Here is a 20,078-nt window from a genome sequence, read left to right as displayed (position 1 = left end):
TCTTAGATTATTGAATTTGAAACATTAATTATTTCAAAATCACGTTCTTTTTTACTATAATGGGGTTTTCCAATGGATAAATGTAAACAGCTGATGTAGAGGTCAGTGTTATATTGATATATTGAATAATCATCGACTTGATTTCAGTTTCAGCAGATATAGATTGACTTTGAAAAGCTTTCTGAAACTTACTTGGAGGCCATTATCAAGCCTATACATTAAAGTAAATAAAGACCAGTCATGCATAGGACCGGCTGGTACTCTGTCCCGCCTGTTCATGGTCACAGCGTCCGGCCCTGGTGAGGAATGTAGGCCATTGCCATGGTAATACAGCTGCCTTGAGCCTCACTATGTCCATCTTCCAAAGGATCAACACTCATGTGACAACACAAACCTGGTTGTGTTAAAGGAATTAACAAGGTGATGACCACAAAACTAGAAGAATAACATCTACAAACTGATAAATGAAGTATAATAGATGTTAGTGGGACATCAAGAGACCAAATAACTCCTAAATTAAATATACAGTAGATTCAAGCCATTCACTTAACACAGAACTGAAAGTGCTGCAATAAAGTGCACTTTCCAGTTTTGGACAATACTGAGTAAATGACATGTTACCATTATATTGATATACATATAAATTATGGCAAACATAGAATAAATTTAATAAAATATGATGCATTAGAGACAGAAAAAGGCACCAAATTACATACAAGGGGGCACATAAATCAGATGTTTTTATATATTGCAGGCAAACAGTTTAATTTCTTTTTTAAGAACAGCGTTGCAACAATTAATCGACTAGTTGTCAACTATTAAATTAGTTGCAGAATGATCAGTTTGGGTAATTTTTTAAATGAGAAATTTCAACTTCTTGAAAATTAGTATATTCAGGTTTCTTTGTCTCTCTATGGGAGTAAACAGAATATCCTGAGGTTGTGGACAAACAAGACATTCGTCATCCCGGACTTTGGGAAATACTGAACAACATTCATCATCATTTTCTGACATTTTATAAACAAAACAACTAATCAGTTATTTCAGAAAATAATGAACAAATTAATCAACAATGAAAATAATTAGTTGCAGCCCCATTCAGGAATAACAAGGACTTTCCAGGGGAATTTCATTACATGTGAAGAGTGTTTTTGTGAAATAAATGGGTTAGTTTCTGCCTTCAGTGGTTCAGATACTTGTTATGAGGTCATGCATCTTCCAATAACACATCTGAGGAAGGGACTAGTCTTCACAATTTATGATTTTGCCATTTGCACTTCATGCCTTTATTGCACTACATGTACTTATTTAGTAATTTTTCTTCATTTTATTTTCAGTATCCTTCTGTGTGAGGCTTCATTCACCAACCTCTTAGTGTTTGCAGGGTCAATGCATCACAGTCTTCATCAGGATTTCAAGAAAATGCCGTGCAATACTGATTTTTCGGCAGCCCTCTTAGGCATGAGAGACTGTTATAAATAGTTGTTAGAGGCTGAAATAGGGCTGAACAATACAACTTTAAACAATGCAATTATACATTATGCGGCACATCAGACGCAGACAAGTTGAATATTACTTTATTCAACTTGTTTGCAGAATGTGAAATGCTTAGATGCTGCATCTGAGCCATGAATGACCTACCTGTTTCAATTTCAGAGACTGTTTACAGTAAGATCCTATCATTTTCCTATTGAAATTATTATTTTTTTAGCATTAATATCATATTTATTCAGCTCAACTCAGTTACAACAGTTACATTTGTGACAATTGTTTAAGCTCTAAAACCATTTAATAAACATTAGAAATACATGTTTGAAGCAATTTATAACTATAAGGACTCACCATTGCATTAGAATGTACAGCAATAAATACATAAAATGCAATAAATATAGAGCTGATGCTTTAAAATGTTATATTCAATCGAAAATTACAGCTAGATATTTTCTCATAATCATTCAGCCTTAGTCAAAAGTTCATTATGTGTCTTTATGTTATCAGCATGATTGTGCAAAATGACACTTTCAATCTCAGGCTGCACAAATTGCACAACTCAAGTTATTATTAAAGAAATATGTGAGAATTTGCCCACATGCACTGGTTTTCTCAGTCCTGTGTTGCAGCCTTTCTGATCATTTTGTGCATGTGTTGTTGTTTATTTTCCATTCATCAGTGGGAAGACTTCATTGATAGGCGTGTTTGTCAATGACTTCCCTGTCAGTCAGAGGAGTCCTGGCCGTGTTTATGTGTGCTTGTGTCTTTAAGAATAGCAGCCTACCTGTGAGCATGATCCACAGCCAACTCTTCACTGCGTTTCTTGTTAACAGAGTCACACAGGAGTTGAATTCGCTGCTGCTCATCACCACACATCATGCCAGGACTCTTCCACCTCTGCGGGCTGAATCCATACGGCGGAGCGCGGTCGTTTCTTCGCTCTGGCGCGGGTGGCATCTGTCGCTTCCGTGGGAACTCTCTCCAATAGGAATCATACAGCAACAAGCTCGCTAAATGCGGACATGGGTGTTCCTCCAGGCATGCATTTCCACGCATTTTTGTTTCTGCTTTGACAGTTGCGACGCCGATCCTCGCCGGGGCTCCTCGCTCGTCATGTTTTTGGAGTCACTCTGATAACTTTGAGACTGAAAGCACTTTTTTATTTGGATTTGCTGCGCCCTGGATTTGCAGGAATGGTTCACCGGAGCGTGCCGCGCGTCCCCCTGCCTGTAGGAAACAACTTCAGACAACCCTGGCTTTGACCATATGCTCACCACTTACATGATTTTGTAAAATAAGAGAAAGTAACATATAAAAGCAGAGGAGAGAAAATGAGCAACCACAAGGGCGACGGAATGGCATCGACGGACAGGCTGTATGAGCTGTGGATGTTGTATTACACAAAGGTGAGTGCACAGTGCGGAAGAGCTGAGGGTGACACCTGTTGTTGCCACAGCTCCTCAGCCTGAACTTTACAACATGAACCCGATAAATACACGATCAGGCTGCTGCGTGATCTGTGCTGCGATCGTGCTGTGCGTCCCGGAGCGGCTGTAAATTGTGTTTGTATGAGGAAGTCGACTGTTTGTTGTTTTTATGGCAGCTTGTACAGTAGCGGGTTGTTACCTAGTAGCTGAGGCTGGCTTGTGTAGAGTAGAAAAGCTTATCATGTTATGTATATACGGGCTATTTTGCCTTTTGAAATCAGTGCGTAAAAATGGCATTTTGACGCACTTGTTGAAGGGAACCTGTACCTGCGATGCAGGTGTTCCTGAGGCTACTTCCTGGTCCTGGTAACGCCTGCCTGCCTTCCTCAGTTGAAGCATGCCATGTTTAAACCATAATGGGATGAATGTGTTCTAAAACATCAGGTTTTTGTTCCGAAATAGATAATATAACCACTATTGCCATAATAGCTTCACCGTAAGAAAAGATATGCACTCTTTAAAATAAAGGTCTCAAATTCCAATCAGTAATTAAATGTGACCCTGTTTGATATTGAGGAAATAGAAATTCAGTCAATTAAATATGTCAGTTTAATATATGTAGATTCACAAACAAAGAGCAAAAGGAATTAATTAAAAGCTACTTGAGTTGATATGAAAACAAACATCTCCATTTCTGAATAACGCTAATTAAAAGAGGAGTTCTAATGTTCTCTGTTAGCCAGTGCATTGATTTGTGTTTATTCAGTGCAGTCATCCATCCATTCATTCATCCATTCAGTTGCTCTACCCACTAAACCTGTGGAGTGTAGTGGGAGGGATAGAACAGCTGACTGGGGGCAGGCTACATCCTGGACAGTCAATGCATGGCAAACGGAAGACCTGCCAACTCCTCCACCATGCCACCCCTCAAAGCAGTCCATTACTTATAAATATCCTTCTTTTTCTTTACTTTATTTAAATGCTACCAACTAAAAAAGATCTTTGCATTGCATATCAAACCAAACCATGAAATAGACCAGTCCAGTTTTAAGAAACAGGAACCATAACCCATACTGTGAACACCTAAAATGACCAAAAAAGTCACCTAATTATAGTTCAGAGATGCTCTATCTGCTCTCCTTTCAAATGTATTGTGGCTACATGAATGGATGCTGCATTCAAACACTCAGACAAGAGGCACGTTTCAATTAAAACCTGTCTGATTATGTTAGTATGGCTTCATGCAATTACCTCTCCATTTGGAATTACATCAACAGAATGATTATGATTTTTTTAGACCTAGAATAAATGACTTTTATTCCAAACATAATGGCCAGAAAACCAATTATATTCAGTATATTTCACCTAATAGATGATTAAAAATCGGCAGGACTACACATTTGTGGAAGTAGAACTCAGTGAGAAGCATCGCTGCGTCTCTCTCTGGTGTGAAAACCTAATTTAGCCGCATCCCAAATTGAGTGTCAAATGATTTTGTGTGGTCTCGAATGTTGCCCCCCGTGGGTGTGACTCAGCTCTCTGCACACTCATTAAGGGGTAATATCTCAGTGATACGGATGGAGACAAAGTAAGAGTAAAACAATACTGCACATTCCTTCCTGTCGTGTCTCTTCTTGAAGGAGAAAGACAGTTTGGCTGTGAATAAATTATTATTATTTTTTAATGTGTTTGCAATCTGCTCCTATGCCTGAGGACAGAGAAAAGAAGTTCTTTCCAAGTTTGCATGTTCACTGCAGGCACAGAGACTCCCCCTCTTACCATCGCTGCACATCTAGAGAGCTGCTCTCTTGACAATGATAAAGCTTAGACCTGCATCTTTTCATTATGCATCTCGCTGTGTTAATTACTCCCAATCTGTGGAAGCAGCCAGAGAAGGCAGAAGGTCGGAAAAATGCGCGAAATATTCCGAATGCGTCAGCGACAGAAGTCAAAAGTGTATCGGCTCGTGCAGCTTTTTGCCATTAAAGTAGTCATTGTGGTCAGTTTGGGCAGATCCCAGAGGAAGTGTGTTTCTAATCCACCCTGCTACTTCTCCTCTGCTGCTGCTGCTGCATGTACAACAGCAGATTTAATGTTTCTGGTTATGCAACAAACAAAACAAGTTGTAGTAGCTGCTGTCACCGTCCTCTGTGTGTTTATGTGAGGTTTCCAGGGACGTGTCAACCCGAATGTGGCCGTGACAGCTGTCTAGCATCTAGTATTTGTACGACTGCTTCCTTATAAAGCAACCTCTTGGCTCTTTGTCAGTTCCCCTCGAGCCTTAAAAAAACGATGATTATAATCTTTAAGAATGACACATACATTTAAGAGCTTTCACAGAAGTGGATTTTGCATGTGTGCAAATGACATTTCCTATTGCCAGAGTGCGATGAAAGATAGCAGAGGAAAAGGGACTTGATTGAGCCTAAATGTCATCACCTTATGTGATTCAGAAAGGCAGTCGAACCACTTCAGAGAACAATCGGCTGCCTCTCCTATAGACGCCACCAAGCCATTGTATGTCGTGTTTTTGTTATCTGCCTGTTAGTCAAGTTGGAGCACACAATATCATTTCTTAGCTGGACACATCCCATGTCTGACTCACGGACTTTGTTTTCAGATTCGTCACACACGTATGAAAGTTTTGACTGTTGTAAACCTGAGCTGTGTTTAATAGGCTTTTCATTAAAGCCCTCAGCTGCTTTGCGCCCTTAAACACAATTATGAAGGTATTTTGTCCTTGTGTGTCCTCTTGTATTTGTTTCAGACTCTCTTTATTAGAATTATTGTGCGTTCATCAACCTCTCCATGCATGCAGAGAGCACCAGTCACTGTCTCACACTTTATGTTGCACAGTAGTTAAAAAACACAGCTGAGATGAATCCTAACAACCATGATTCCAGCATGCTCGAGTACATACTGTGTCTAAGCCATCATTCTGCAATAAGAAAGCACAACTTGCATGGGCTTGTCATTGATAAAGGAGGTCCGCTTCCTCCGATTGTGCAAGAACTCACGCGCCCCTTGCAAGACTTTTCAGATCAGGGACTGATATGAAATTCTCAAAAGCTATTGTGATGTAGAAAAATGTGAAACCTGTGGGAAGAGGGGTATTTCTGGTGCAAGTTACCTTCAATTTGGAACCAGAGAGCTATAATAGACATTCATTTGTTCCTTCTCATACTGTAGATCGATAAAGAACTGTACTAGCGCAGACAGGACATGTGCACGTCTTTCATTTGCTGGGATTAAAAACCAGCCCTTCTGGCGCTATGTCAGGGCTCCATATCTCATATCTGAGAATGTTTTCAGGCCATAATACAACGCTCATGCCTGACAGGTATGGGCATACACAGATCTAATCACTGAGGAACATGACTTGTCAGTTCGTGTCTGAAGAAGCTCAAAAACCTATTGTTTTTTTGGGAATTTTTATTCTTTTCCCCCCAAAGTCATAATACAGTAACACAGTTGATCTGTTTTCCTTGTAGAACCTAATGGTTATTTTCTCTACAGATGATTTTGACTCCGGTAAATTACTGGAAAACTTAGTTCAAAAATGTTATGTCCTCATATTGTTCATTAGTCCTGCAACTACTGATTATTTTCATTGCTGATTAATCTGTGGATTATTTTTTGATTAACTGATGAGTTTTTTGGTCCGTAAAATGTCAGAAAAATGGAGAAAAACATCAATCAGAAGCCCAAGGTGATGTCCTAAAATGTCTTGTTTTGTCCACAGCCCAAAGATATTTAGTTTATTCCCATAGAGGAAGAAAAAAAACAGAAGTATTCACCTTTAAGAAGCTGAAATAAGACTATTTAGACATTTTTTCTTTAAAAAAAATTACTATAAAGTGGTTAATTTAAATTTAATAAGTATCAAAAAAGTTGGCAATTAATTTAGTAGTTGACAGCTATTCAATGAATTGATCAAAGGTTACAGTTCTATTGTCAGTTTTGTCCATTTATACAAAACAAACTAATAGTTAAGAAGCAAGAACCAGTTGGCCTTTTGGCATTTTTACAAGATGTAGTAACAATGAATCATTTGCTTTTAAAATTATAATAGCTTAATTGTCCAATAATCATTTAATCGACTTGTTTATTCAGCTGTTGATGGTTACAGTAGTTCAATGAAGTCAGAATATTTAAATATTAAGGTGGAAGTTTTTTTTTTCAGAATCATCAAGTAGAAACTTTCAGGTAGAGCTGAAACAACTGATTAACCCAGTGAGTTGGTTGGCAGAAAATTAATCAGCCACTGCTTTGATAATTGTTCAAGCCAATTTTCTGCAAATACATCAACCAATTTCCTGTTTTTCTTGGTCTTAATTAAAACTAACTGAATAATTTGGAGGTTTGAACTGTTAATCAGTCAAAACAAGGTATTTGTGGCAAATAACTTGTGCTTTTTCAGAGCAAAAATGTCAATTATTCTAAAAGATATCTGATAATGAAAATCTCTGGTTGCAGATCTACATTCAGGCTGCTCTTTGGAGCAAAAATGCAGGATATGAACTCACTGAGCTCATGTGGTCAACCATTAATCGAACAGTTATTCGACTATTTTTTCAGAGAAAAAAAACGTCAAAATCTTCTGATTCCACCTCCTTAAATGTGAATATTTTCAGTTTACTTACTTTTCTGTGAGAGTAAACCGAATATTTTTGAATTGTGAACAAAACAAAACCTTTGAAGGTGTCATCTTGGGCTTTAGGCAACACTGATTGACATTTTATTCCATTTTCTGACATTATATAGACCAAAGACGTGTTGATTAATCTAGGGAATAATAAACAGCTCAATGATAAAAATAATTGCTTGGATAATTGATTAGTTTTTCTGATTCCAGCTTCTTGAGTTTGAATATTTTCTGTGTTTTTTTTACTTTGCTGTGATGGTAAACTTGAAGAGGTAATCTTGGGCTTTGGGAAACATCGATTGACATTTTTGCTGTTGTATTGACCAAACAACTGATCGATTAATCATTCAGAGATTAATAAACAGTGAAAATAATCATTGGTTGCAGCTTTAGACTTAAGACTCTTGAATAAGAACTACAAACCCTCCAGATGTCATTATTTAGTATAGAAGTGAAGAACAAAGAAGCATCATTTCCTGCCACTAAAGACCAGTGTGGGTACAGTAAGATATCAGGCTGGCAGAGAAATAGTGTGTGATTATCATTTGAGGGACTAATTAAGGCCTTCGGAGGCAGATCTGGACCGCGGCGACAACCACCCATCGCCACAGCTGCGAAACATCCCCATGAAGGGGGAACATTTCCTCGCTTTTGTCACCACACAGTCAGATAGCTCATTATGTATTTGCCTCCATTACTCATGCTTTGATGCACGTCGAGATACTGTACCGGGAGACGCAGCATCCGTGCCTCCAGCTCGCCGTGGTTGAATCCCCTCGTGTACCTCGGCCTCCCCTGTTTACCAACAGAACAGCCAACCAGGAAAAATCAAAGTGCTCTTTGCTTTCACTTGTGCAGGAAGCTGGAGCGAAGCAGAATGCCAAGCAGCACGGGGCTGCACAGCTGCTCGGCCATGTGCACAGAAAACACATAAATGACTCGGTTTATAGGGGCTTTCACCTAGTGGTCGGCCTGTGACATGTGTTCTAATAGTGCATTTCATTAGCTCCTTTTTCATCCAATGAATCATTGAAGTAGTTGTTGTGGGAAACAAGTTAATATAGCTGCAAGCAAAGGATGCAGATTACCCAAGTGGAGGATGATCAATGGTAACTTTGTAAGGGATGATTTTGAGGATTTGTGAGACATAAAGAAGGGGCACCAGGTGTCTGAACCACTTTTGCTCTAATATATTTCCTATTGTTCCACTTCTCATTAGCAAACCAGTCTCACTTCCTATCTGTGATCTTATTTTTAAAAAATTCAACGCCCAAATCTACCTGTTTCACTTCCAACTGGCTTCAGAAAACCAAGCCGAAGCATCTGCATTTCACAAAAAAACACTCCCTTCATATAAAACTTGAAAGTGACGCCTGCTACATGTAATCATTAAGGCTGTTGCCATCGCCCGCAGAGCTGTAAAGCAACACTTTCCAAATCACGTCACTTAATTAAGCATATTACTGTGTGGTTTTGTTCATCATGAATTCCATTTGGGCACCAGATATACTGCATCATTAAGTGTCATCATAAAATAACTTTATTATATTAACAGTAATCTTTGGGAGGAGTCAATTAATCAGCTGACGTGTCCTAGATTCTCCCACACTGTAAAAAAGGAACTTTTATAGAACATTTTACTGTTGTTTTACTTTTACTTTTTATTCTCTTCAACTACAGATAGAAACAAATAATAAAACCATGAAAAAAAATGTTGACCACAAAAAACAGACCAAAATTGTTGAAAAATTGAAATCTGTACTTTTAGAAATGTTATTTGTTCTTTTACACATTTTTTCCCATTTCTACACTATTATTTTCACAATGTTGTTATTTTAAACATATTAGCTGGTATTTTAAAGAAAGAATATATATTTATATTGGGATTTTAAAAAACATATTTTACAAATTTCACTGATTCTTAGCTTACAGATATTAAGAAAATAGTAAAATCACAGAAAAAGTATTACTTTTCTTGCAAAAACTGTAAATAAATCAAAAAATTTTAATCATGTAAGTACATTTTTTGCAACATTTGATTTTTACTGTATTTAAAACAACAAAAATAGAGTTATTTTAGAGATATTTCCTGGCATACGATTGGAAAAATATGCATATTAAACAAGCATTTTTTACAGTCCATCTATTTTACAGATTTCAGTGTTTTTAATTAAATGATATATAGTAACTTCACTGTAAAAAAACAACAACTGGTAAACTTTACAAAATATCCACATCAAAAATCTGTATTTTGACAAATAGTAATTTGCTCTGTGGCTGTAAAATGACACTGTTTTACTGCATTTAAATTAGCTAAAAATCTATTCTTTTGCAGATATTTGTCAATATTTTTGTACAGTTCTTGCAGTTCCATCATTTTTTAACATATTTTTTTCTGGCACCCTTGCTGCTAGATTCTCACCATTTTTTAAATGAATTCACCTATGTATTTATTTATTTATTTATGAACGGAAGTTTATTATTATAGTGCAATCTAGTCTCATATCCTTAATTCCCCACATGCTGGAATCACAAAACAATAGGTTGATTGCAGTTTCCTGTTTTCACAGAGTACATGCAGAGATTTTTCTATCCAGAATGTGTCATTAATGTGACTTTATTGTCATTTTTCAGTCATTTTGTAATCAGATTTTAGTTCATCACGTTCTGCAGTGAATGTTTCTCCTGCAACATGTTTTTTTTTCACTGCGGTAAATTTAGAAAGCATAACCGTGTTCCCGGTTCTTCGTTGTAACTGTGGGAGTGTTTTTAAAAAAAAAAAAAAAAAAAAAAAAAAAAAAATATATATATATATATATATATATATGTATATGTATATATATATATATATATATATATATATATATATATATATATATATATATATATATATATATATATATATATATATATATATATATATATATATATATATATATATATATATATATATACACAGAGGCCTCTCTCGTATCTTCTCACAACCAAACAACGCAAACCAAAAGAGGAAGGGGTTTGACGCAGAGTGTGAAGGAAGTAAGCTTCAGTTAAAGTGACATGTAATTTCCTGGTTGCGAGCTCTAGAGACAAGAAGAGTCAGACGCTGGTGCTGGTCAGGAGTGATGTGCAGCTGCTGACTGTGGGCGACTCTGAAGGCTCGTCTGTGACTGGGTTCGCAAGAACCTGGCAACCTGCTCAGCCACATACAATGAGAGATGGACTGGCACATAAACCACTGCCAGTTGGTAATGTACATTTAACATTATTGCTGCGTCAGAAGAGGCGATTTGCACGCAAAGAGTTGGTTTCTTTATGCTTCTATCTCTTTTAATAGAGCAAATGTGGCAATTGGCTTCACATTAGACATGCAGTGAGCTTCAGTGTGCATGTTATGTGCAGTTTTCTCACATCAGCTGCAGCTAACTTTGCTCGTTTACGACCTATTTGCAGGCTGGTTCAGGGGGAAGTACCTGATGAATTGTTGAACCATGTGCTGCTGTCTGTCTGTTATTTGTGTACAGTGAGTCAGTCCGTCTGAAACAGCTCATGTCTTCCTGCTTCTGTGTGAAACATCAACAGCAGCAGCTAATCAAAATGTTCAGGTTGTTCTGTCACACAGAACATCGGGGAACATTTCTACATGTTCCGTGTTTGGTAATCTGATTTTGAAACATTGGGTTCTAATGAGTTGGGCTGTCACCATCAAGATTTTCTGTCCAACTTATTCCATGCATTATTGAATGAAAAGGGTTTGAAGCTGACCCGTTTGTCTCGGTGACCTGTGTGACATTTGTGTTATTTAGTCTGCTGTGAGATCAAGACGCTGATGCATGGAGGGAAGAGTTGCAGGACATGTTGCACTGCAGAGACTGATTAAATCTGTGATAACCAGCACTGTATATAAACATCCTTGCACAGTTGAAGCCTTCTAACATGAGATTATGAGGACGCAGCAGTGTAGGAATGCCCTTTTCAAGCTAATGACATGCTTCTGGTAATGTACAGTTGTTGTTATTGTGAGCTTACTGAATGTCTGGAATTATGACTAATGTGGACCAAAAAGAATAAAGCGTGTCGATGTAGTTTCTTTTAACCTCCACGTTTTGAAAAAGGAAAGAATTGGCTCATGTTTTCCTCTGTGTGAGTTGCATCTCTTTGCAACATCCTGTTACAAAAACAGGTCATAAGGTTTAGTCAGTAGCATGTTTTCAGCTGCAATGTGTCACACTTTGAAGTAAATCAGGAAAAAAAAAGTTCTGATTTTGTGACGGCACAGAAAACTACGTTACTGAGCTCCAAACTAGGTTAGAATGATTAAATAAAGTTTATAAAACCAGGTTTCAGAATGGTGAAAGAACAGGCAGTACTCTGTGCAGTGAAACTGTGGGGGTGTGTCAGCTGAAGGTGCTGATTGGCAGTTTTCACAGCAGCTCAAATGAAGCGTACAAACAGCGCGAACACAGTCGAGTTTGTTTTAACAGAACCAAACAGGTTCGATGTGAAATCACAAACGCAAACAGTAGCTATCAAATATTTTCATCACTCCATGGCTGTGACCTAAGTCATGCACACTGTAAAAAAAAATTAAATGAATAAATATTTATATACAGGGTTTCCTCTATATTCGTTGCCGCTACTGAATCCCAGCCGCCGCTCCTTCAAATGTATTTATTTTTTTTTTTTTTTAATCGTCGCAAACACACCACCGCCGCATGTCTCCACCTTCACAGCAGTCTTGCGCTGTGTCAGTTACTCGCGAGTACTGAGGTAAGCTACAGATAACTATCCTGCTCAGTATTTACTCTTTGATACGTCGGTTTAAATACGACGTTAATTACTCGCCAGAGCGCGGCCTTGAAAGTGACGTCACGTCCAGCAGCCAGGCACCAGGTCAGAGAGTCAGAGGAGTTTCGTCTTGGAGAATTGGTCAGCGACTTACCGGAGAAAAGTTATTAGCTTGAGATAACTCATTATAGATTTTACAAGTTAAACAGGCATTCGCAAAATATTGATAGCCAGCTAACGTTACGTAGCATATCGGTAGCTGCAGTTAATTGGACCCGGTGCCAACTCAGCGTCGCTCACGTGAGTAAACTGTTGATAGAATAACTGCTGACTGCATTTTCAGATGAGCTTGTTCTAATATTTTTTTAATTTTAACATTCAGCCTTTAAAAAGCCATTTTCAACTGGCCATTCAATAAATAAGTTGTACAAGGAAAATGTATATATATATATATATATATAAAAATAAGATAAGGTAAAAAAAAAACAAAACTGGAAAATCTGACAACAAAGGTGCCAGAAAAAATATTGTAACATTCCAAAACTGTAAAAAAACTATCACAATTTGGCAACAGGAGTGGCTGAAAAATACAGTAAAAACATTTTTAAAAAAACAGTTACTGCACTGTATGTACAACAAATACAGTATGTGTGTGTTATTTTATGGTCAAGGTAAATATTGTAATTTAATGAAAAAAATAAATGAATAAAAAATATCACTCATAAAATAGTAACCATCTGAAAATGGCTGGCATGTAATGGAAGATTGTGGGATAACACAGAAATGCTAGAAATATATTATCATTTGTATTAAAAAGAGCAAAAAATCTTTAACATAATAAAATCTATTACAGAAAGGCTAGTAAAATTACCATAAAATACCTGCAAAAATCTGGTATTTATTTTTAAATTACTGTAATTTTAAAGAAAACAGCTTTCGCTCCAAAGATATCTTTTGTAATTGAATGGAGAGTAAATGTAAAAACAAAAATTAATTCTAATATAGTAACCACCTTTTAATGACAAGTACATAATGGGAAATTATAGATAAATCAGCAATTTAAGATGATGAAATCCTTTTAATACAATAAATGTGAGTAAAGTTGCCATAAAATACCTGCAAAATATGGTAATTTTTTTGATGCTTTTGTCATTTTAAAGAAAACTTTTTTCTACAAGGACATTCTTTGTAACTGAATGGAAAGCGAATGAAAAAATACCCCATAAAACATTACATATTGAGCAGTGATTGCTATTAAATGACAGATAAATTGTGTAAGATTACAGATATTAAACAAGAGAATATTTAAATGTTATTAGTGATGGGATAAACTAAGCATATTAGAAAACACACACTCCTTGGTGGGCATGGACTGTCAATGATGCTGGCAGGATCGGAAGGCCAGTTATTGAGATAGTAGCGGATTATGCTTGAATCCAGGGGTGAGAGTTTGTAAAACGATCTGGTGTAAAGTTGTCGCTGCAGAGGTGGATGTTGGTGGTGATCCTCATACTGCTGTGCAATTCTAGCATCCAGGGAAGATGTATTTGTTGGGTGAAGGCTAATCTTTATAGCAGACTGTCGGCTGTAAAGCAGGAAAACCACTGATGCTAATTTGCTCTGGTTTTTGTAAGCGGAACGGGGAGGGGTTATGCAAAATGTAGCTGCATTGCGTCACTGAGTCATGATTTCTGACAAACCCAAAAAAATCCTGAACATAAGAATGAGGAAAAACAGATTTTAGCAGCATATAGCGTCTTAAAATTAGGAGATCCTGAAGGAACTCTACAGATATTTAAGGAAGCTTGGTTGCTTTAACAGCTAGGGGGAGATTTGAAAATAGAAATAAAGGAATAACAACACTGACAGTTTTATCGTGTTTTATTTTAGTCCTATGTAAAACTTTTTTGGCAATCTTAATATTTACATAACGCACAGAATACTAGTACATGTGTATTCTGCTGGGCCTGCACTCTGGAGCACAAAGCAGGGATTAAAAAGGTTCCTCCACAGTGGACATAGTGAGAAACCCCTAAAGATTCTTCGAGGCCCTTCAACTTATAGTCCACAGTCTTTTCACATATTTAGTATATTTGGAGACATATGTTTGAATTTCGCTGAACCTTTTAATGTATTACCAACAGCCAAACATGCACATTTTTGACTCGCTGTGTTTCTTCTAACACTGTTCATGTTCCTTCAGTGCCTCACACGTGTTTTCTCTCCTACTGCAGAAAGATGTGAGCTATCTGCAGCAGTGGCTGGAGGTATTCGTGGCGTCCTTTGAGAGGCTCATTGATGTTCAGTCGCTGGAGCCCCGGAGGTGAGTAGCAGCAGTTGCTTTACACAAACTACATACAATAAACTCGAACCCCCACAGGCTTGTGTTCTCCAAGGCAGAGGATCTTCGGCGGGGATACAGTTTTGACATGTTTATGTTACACAATCTCTGTTTTGATGCCCTTTGCCTCTCTCCTCCTGGCTGTTAACTTCATATGTTTCTTCTTCTTGTCTTCCAGGCTGGAGGACTCCAGCTCGGATGTGCCTTTGCTCCCCAGAGACGCTCTGGTGCTCCTCAGCACCCAGCTATGGCACAGCGCCCTGCACCTCTCTGGAGCCTCCGAGCACAAGAGCAACACCCCACATCCACTGCTCCTCATCAAGTTCTTCATCATTGTCTGCAGGTGAGGACACCAAACATACGTAACTGTACTGCGCAGCTTTTTAAATAGCTGTTTACACCATATACTATGTCATTTTGCACATTAATAGGCGATTAATTTGCACATTCTCTCACACCGTAGATAATTCTATTTATCTATTTTATATGTTTATTACTTATAATCTCTATGATTTGCTACACTGCTATTTATCTGACTTGTAGCACTTGCTTTTTAAAAAATCTTACCATGTCAAATGACAAAATTGTGAAAACCGGTAATGTGACGCAGTGTTGAGTCTTTGGCAACTGCCTGAATATTTGTTGTACTGTTAAAAAGATATGTCAGAACACCCAGTAGTCTGTCAAATTGAGGTTATTTCCAGTAGTTTATTATAATCAGAATCAGTTTTATTGCAAAGTAGGTTTTCACAATTTTCCCATTCGACATGGTGAGATTTTTTTTAAAAGCAAGTGTTTCAAGTCAAATAAACAGCAGTGTAGCAAATCCTGGAATTATAACTAAAATAATTTTATAGATTTTATTGTTCATAAGTACTAAAAAGTAAATATTCTATTGTAAGCAGTGAAATCTAATGGATTTTATCTCTTATAATCCCTAGGATTTGCTACACTGCTGTTTATCTGACTTTTAACACTTGCTTTTTAAAAGCATCCACCTTCCACCATGTCAAATGGGAAAACTATAAAAACCTGTTTGGCAATGAAACTGATTCTGATGATAATAAACAGCAGGCAACTATTTAGAACTGAACTACAAGTCAAAATGATAATTTGATAGACTTGCTGTTAGGTTGATAGACTCAAAGACTCAATGTTACCTATATTGATGTAATGTAAGATGAGGTTTTATCTTATCTCTTACTGATTTTCTAACAAAAAGGGGAACCTGATAGGTCATATTTTCCAGGAATTGCAGTGCAGATTGTGCAAAAGTGGCTACAACTCAACACTTTTACACCTAACATGGCCACGTTGGGTAAGAATCCGTAAAACTTACTTAACACCTAACTGTGTTTTCCTCTAGGAATATGGAGAACATCGACCCGGAGAAGACCCCGAGTTTCGTTTTCGAAACTATCAAGCTTCTGAATTTCTGCTTGGACCAGGTACGGCCAGCACAAAAGCAGGATTTAAGCAGATTTCAGTGTGCCATTTCATAAAACAATGCAGAAGTGTGATATAGAAGCAGGGAGACCTACACAGAAGTGAACTTGTTTGCCGCATGTGACAACTTACAGAACTAGTTCACACTGAAAAGAGAAGTGGGTGTGTAACTGACCTTCTATTCAACGTGCTGGAATCTTTTTTGCATATTTAAAGGATGTTAAAGCAGGCATATTGTTTTCTGGAGGTGAATGCGTGTCCAAACATTTTCTTTGTTCTGCGCAGTTAAAGAAGGGTCAAGGGGAAAAGTCTTCCCTGCAGTCGGTTGTGCAGTATGGACTCGTGCTCTGTGAGAGTCTATTCGACCCTTATCAGACGTGGAGGAGACGCCTGGCAGGGTGAGTTTGTGTTGCTTCACCCTTACAGATCGCCTGTGTGAATGTGTGGGAGGTGGAATTTAGCCACACAAAGACCAGAAGCCCGTAATATGCGTTAAAGGTCTTGCCCAACCTTTTGTCATGTGTAACACCCCGTTTTGTTGCCTGGAAGTCAAAGCTCTTTATTAGCAGCGGCATTAGCAGACCCGCAAGGCGTGATGCGAGTGTGGTGACGCGACTGTTTGTGTTTTGCAGGGAGGAGGTGAGCTTGCTAGAGAGGAACAAGTACAAGTTCTCCCCTTTGGCCTTGCCAGAAGAGCTGCCTGCTCTCTTCCATGGTAAGCTGCTCCCATTTCCAGCTGTCAGACCTCACATACCACCACAATCAAACTGTTCCTGCCGCGGCCCAAACACTTCAATTTCCACCACTAAATCACTCTCTGTGTGAAAGTGTAGAAAAATAAATGGCCAAGTCCAGGCCCTTGTATGCTTCTTGGTTTGAAAACTCAATTATTCAGCGTCCAGTTATAAAGCCTCCATCACCAGTCCAAGCTTTTTTTAATTATAGAATCTCATTTGATCGGCGAGTGCTAATCTATAAGCCATGTGGGAAATCTCAGCCCGAGCAAGTTTCAGTATGTCCAAATTTTAGGAGGATTATGCCGCAATAGCAAGTTTTAATGGGAAATGTTAGGGGCTAATTGTGCAACACCTAGGCCACTTAGAAAGGCTTAGGATTTTCTGTTTGACGTAACTGAGCGACAGAAATTGCAGAGGAAATGTGCTGAGGCTCTGCAGCATGTGCATTTTGTTTTGTTTTTCTATAATTTACTATACGCGCTTATCCTTTTATAGCGACGCAAGAATGAAGACAGTTCCAGCATGCATTTGCAGAAGAGAAAGAAACTATTTAGAGAGTTTAGAAACAAAGCGCTTCATTTTATTTGAATTGTATTACGACAGCAATGTGCTTTTCTGACATGCGGTTTCACCCTCTGGTGGTTTTTTGCTCCTGTCACATTTTTACTCACTGTGAGCTCATTTTTCACTGCAGTATAAAGTCCTGCACCTCTATGGAAACAGCACAACCATGATTAGAAGGAGAGTAAACTCAAAGTATGTTCTGTGCAGTATAACCCAGATGTTATCATCACTGGAAAAAGATATTTTACTATTTATATTTCTACAACGTCTTTAAACTCAGACTTTTTCACAACTCAAGAGAGCTATTTCACCATGCTGAATGTATCTTCCAACAATTTGTAGAGAACTTGCAACTATTTTTGAGCCATGCTGCATTTATTTAAACAAGTGGGAAAAGACTCTACATACTATAAATATTGTATTGCTTACATTTTTATTTTGTGTAGATAATTGTCCCGTATTTGTGCTCTCTCAACCTGCAGTTCAACCCAGTTCAGCTAAAATTCCTAGAATTTTTTTCACCTGACTGTCGGTTGCAGCTGAGTCACAGTTGGCTTCAAGGTTGTGCCAAAGAGTGCAAAATTTTTAGTTTTTTACAGAATCTGCTTCATTTAAGTGGTTTATTATTGGCAAATTTTTTAATGAGACATGTAGAATAAAATGATTTTGATGAAATATCATGATTTTAAGTGTGAAGTAGGCGAGTGGTTCAAGGACTGTCAAGAAGTTAAAAATCTGATTATTTCTTTATGATTTTATAGTTTCTGGCTCTGATAAATGGTGTCATTTTGGAGAATATTTTAAAGACAACATGTTTTTCAAACATTCCAATGTTTTTGGGGTCAGAGGGTTAAGTGGTAGCTTTTCTTACATGACATTCTCTCTTTGCTTGACTTTCCCGACACAGAAAGTCTCCAGGAAAGCGAGCAGATCCCAGAGCTCCTCACGCTCCGATTGGTTCATCTCCAGGGTGCTATCATCAGCGGAGGAAAGGTCTGCTACCCCGTCTCACTTGTTTATCTGTGATTATTCTGCAGTGTGAGAAAACGCTAGAGGTGCAAATTAAAACGGATTTCAGGGGAGTCACTGTGAGACTCTTTGTGTTTCAGAAAAATGGCCTGCTCTCCATCAGCCCTCACTCTGTTGAGGACCTGTTTTCTGTTCTGCGAGTTTGGTGCTGCCGGACCTCCTCTGAACCCAAAGACACCAGGCTCCCCCGGCAGACTCTGCAGTGTCTGACAGCCATGATCCACCTCCTGCACTCCAGCAGCCCGGTGGAGCGGCAGGTGGAGATCAAGACGATACTGGAGAGCTACTTCCAGCTCCTCAACTGGAACCGACCTCCTAGCGAGCAGCAGGACAGACAGAGCTGGGAGGACAGCCTGATCTCCCTCCAGAGCCAAATGCTAAGTAAGAGCACTAGGTCCAGCTCAGTGTAAACCATCCCTTTTTTTATCCCTTTCACTCAGTATGGAAACCAAAAATCAATTGTCCTAGTGTCTGATAAATAACACGAGTCAACATCCTCCTCGCTGTCAATTTTAGCTGCTGTTCCGGAGATCCTGCAGTGCTCTGACAGACCAGTCCTGCAAGCAGTGTTCCTCAACAACAACTGCTTCGAGCACATCCTCAGACTCATTCAGAACAGCAAGGTCAGCCTCCTGTCTGTCAAAAATGTGCCTGTCTGCTCAGTCACTTCTTTATGTCTTTCTTTTCATCAACTAGCCTGCCTGCCAGTCTGTCACCGTTTTTATTTATGTCATGTCTTATTTCCTCTTTTATTTGCCTGAATGTCACGTCCACAGTCGAACCTATTTTTGTTTAGTGAAATATCACAAATACGTATGTGCTCCTAGCTTACAGCGCACTACAGGAGTGAGTACAAGCCTGTGCAATATCACTTAAATGTCAAATACTTTAAAACTGTATCACAGTAGTGTATTTGCTCTTATGTAGAATGAAAAACCCAGCAGTTTAGATTTAGTGTATTTCAAAATACAGGACCCCACAGTAAGAACTCAATGCAACTGAAGTTACTACACCTTTCAGCACTGATGTTCAGGTCTTCTAGTTTTTCAATACTTTGTATGTTATTTTATTTTTGTGCTCGACATGGAGGACGTTCTGCCAACTTCAGAGTACTTTTTCCAGCTGCTCTTTGCTAAAGGGGTTATGTTGCTCTACCTGTCGCTTCAAAATACCTCGAAGTTGTTCTGTCGGTTTCAAATCAGGGAACATACTTGTGCAGGTCAGTTTTGACTTTGTTCTTTGGAATTTCTTGTGTGAATTTGTGCTTTGGATGGTTCTCAATGCTGGAATATTCCTCCTTTTGGGATAAGCATTCATAGTGCATCTATACATGTCATCTCTCCAGCACCTTTTCTACTCATGCAGCTCCATATCATCACACTCCCACCTCCGTGCTTCACTGTCAGGATTATGCATTCACTGTGGTAATCATGGTCAGGTTCACACCAAGCAAACTGGCCCCCATCTCAGCAACACATCTATCTTGGTCGCATCTGACCAAAGAGTGTGGTTGCAATATTCATCAGACTTCTTTTTATGTTCTTTAGCAAAGTTAAGTTTTTTGCCAAAGAGCAAGCAAGGGTTTTTTCTTTGATGCTCATCTTAGAGGTTAA

General features: G+C 38.3%; 1 protein-coding gene across 3 annotated transcripts in view; it reads left to right on the top strand.

The window, feature by feature from the left end:
• The first annotated feature begins 2,269 nt into the window (after nucleotides 1–2,269).
• Nucleotides 2,270–20,078, top strand: part of nbeal2 (neurobeachin-like 2) — a 57,062-nt gene continuing 39,253 nt past the window's right edge. For 2 of the 3 annotated variants that reach the window (XM_035950617.2, XM_023275519.3), the window contains exons 1-9: nucleotides 2,270–2,897; nucleotides 14,583–14,671; nucleotides 14,868–15,032; nucleotides 16,056–16,137; nucleotides 16,421–16,533; nucleotides 16,768–16,850; nucleotides 18,344–18,429; nucleotides 18,546–18,846; nucleotides 18,982–19,088. In XM_035950617.2, coding sequence (XP_035806510.2) covers nucleotides 2,823–2,897; nucleotides 14,583–14,671; nucleotides 14,868–15,032; nucleotides 16,056–16,137; nucleotides 16,421–16,533; nucleotides 16,768–16,850; nucleotides 18,344–18,429; nucleotides 18,546–18,846; nucleotides 18,982–19,088 — 1,101 coding nt within the window. In that variant the 5' untranslated portion in view covers nucleotides 2,270–2,822. The remainder of the gene's footprint in view (nucleotides 2,898–14,582; nucleotides 14,672–14,867; nucleotides 15,033–16,055; nucleotides 16,138–16,420; nucleotides 16,534–16,767; nucleotides 16,851–18,343; nucleotides 18,430–18,545; nucleotides 18,847–18,981; nucleotides 19,089–20,078) is intronic. The other variant, XM_023275520.3, reaches the window with a different exon arrangement.

The sequence above is a fragment of the Amphiprion ocellaris genome, chromosome 9 (genome assembly GCF_022539595.1).
Source record: "Amphiprion ocellaris isolate individual 3 ecotype Okinawa chromosome 9, ASM2253959v1, whole genome shotgun sequence".
In the NCBI taxonomy this organism is placed as follows: domain Eukaryota; kingdom Metazoa; phylum Chordata; class Actinopteri; family Pomacentridae; genus Amphiprion; species Amphiprion ocellaris.
Note: the sequence above shows the minus strand (reverse complement) of the source record. Positions and strands in the feature narration are given on the sequence as shown.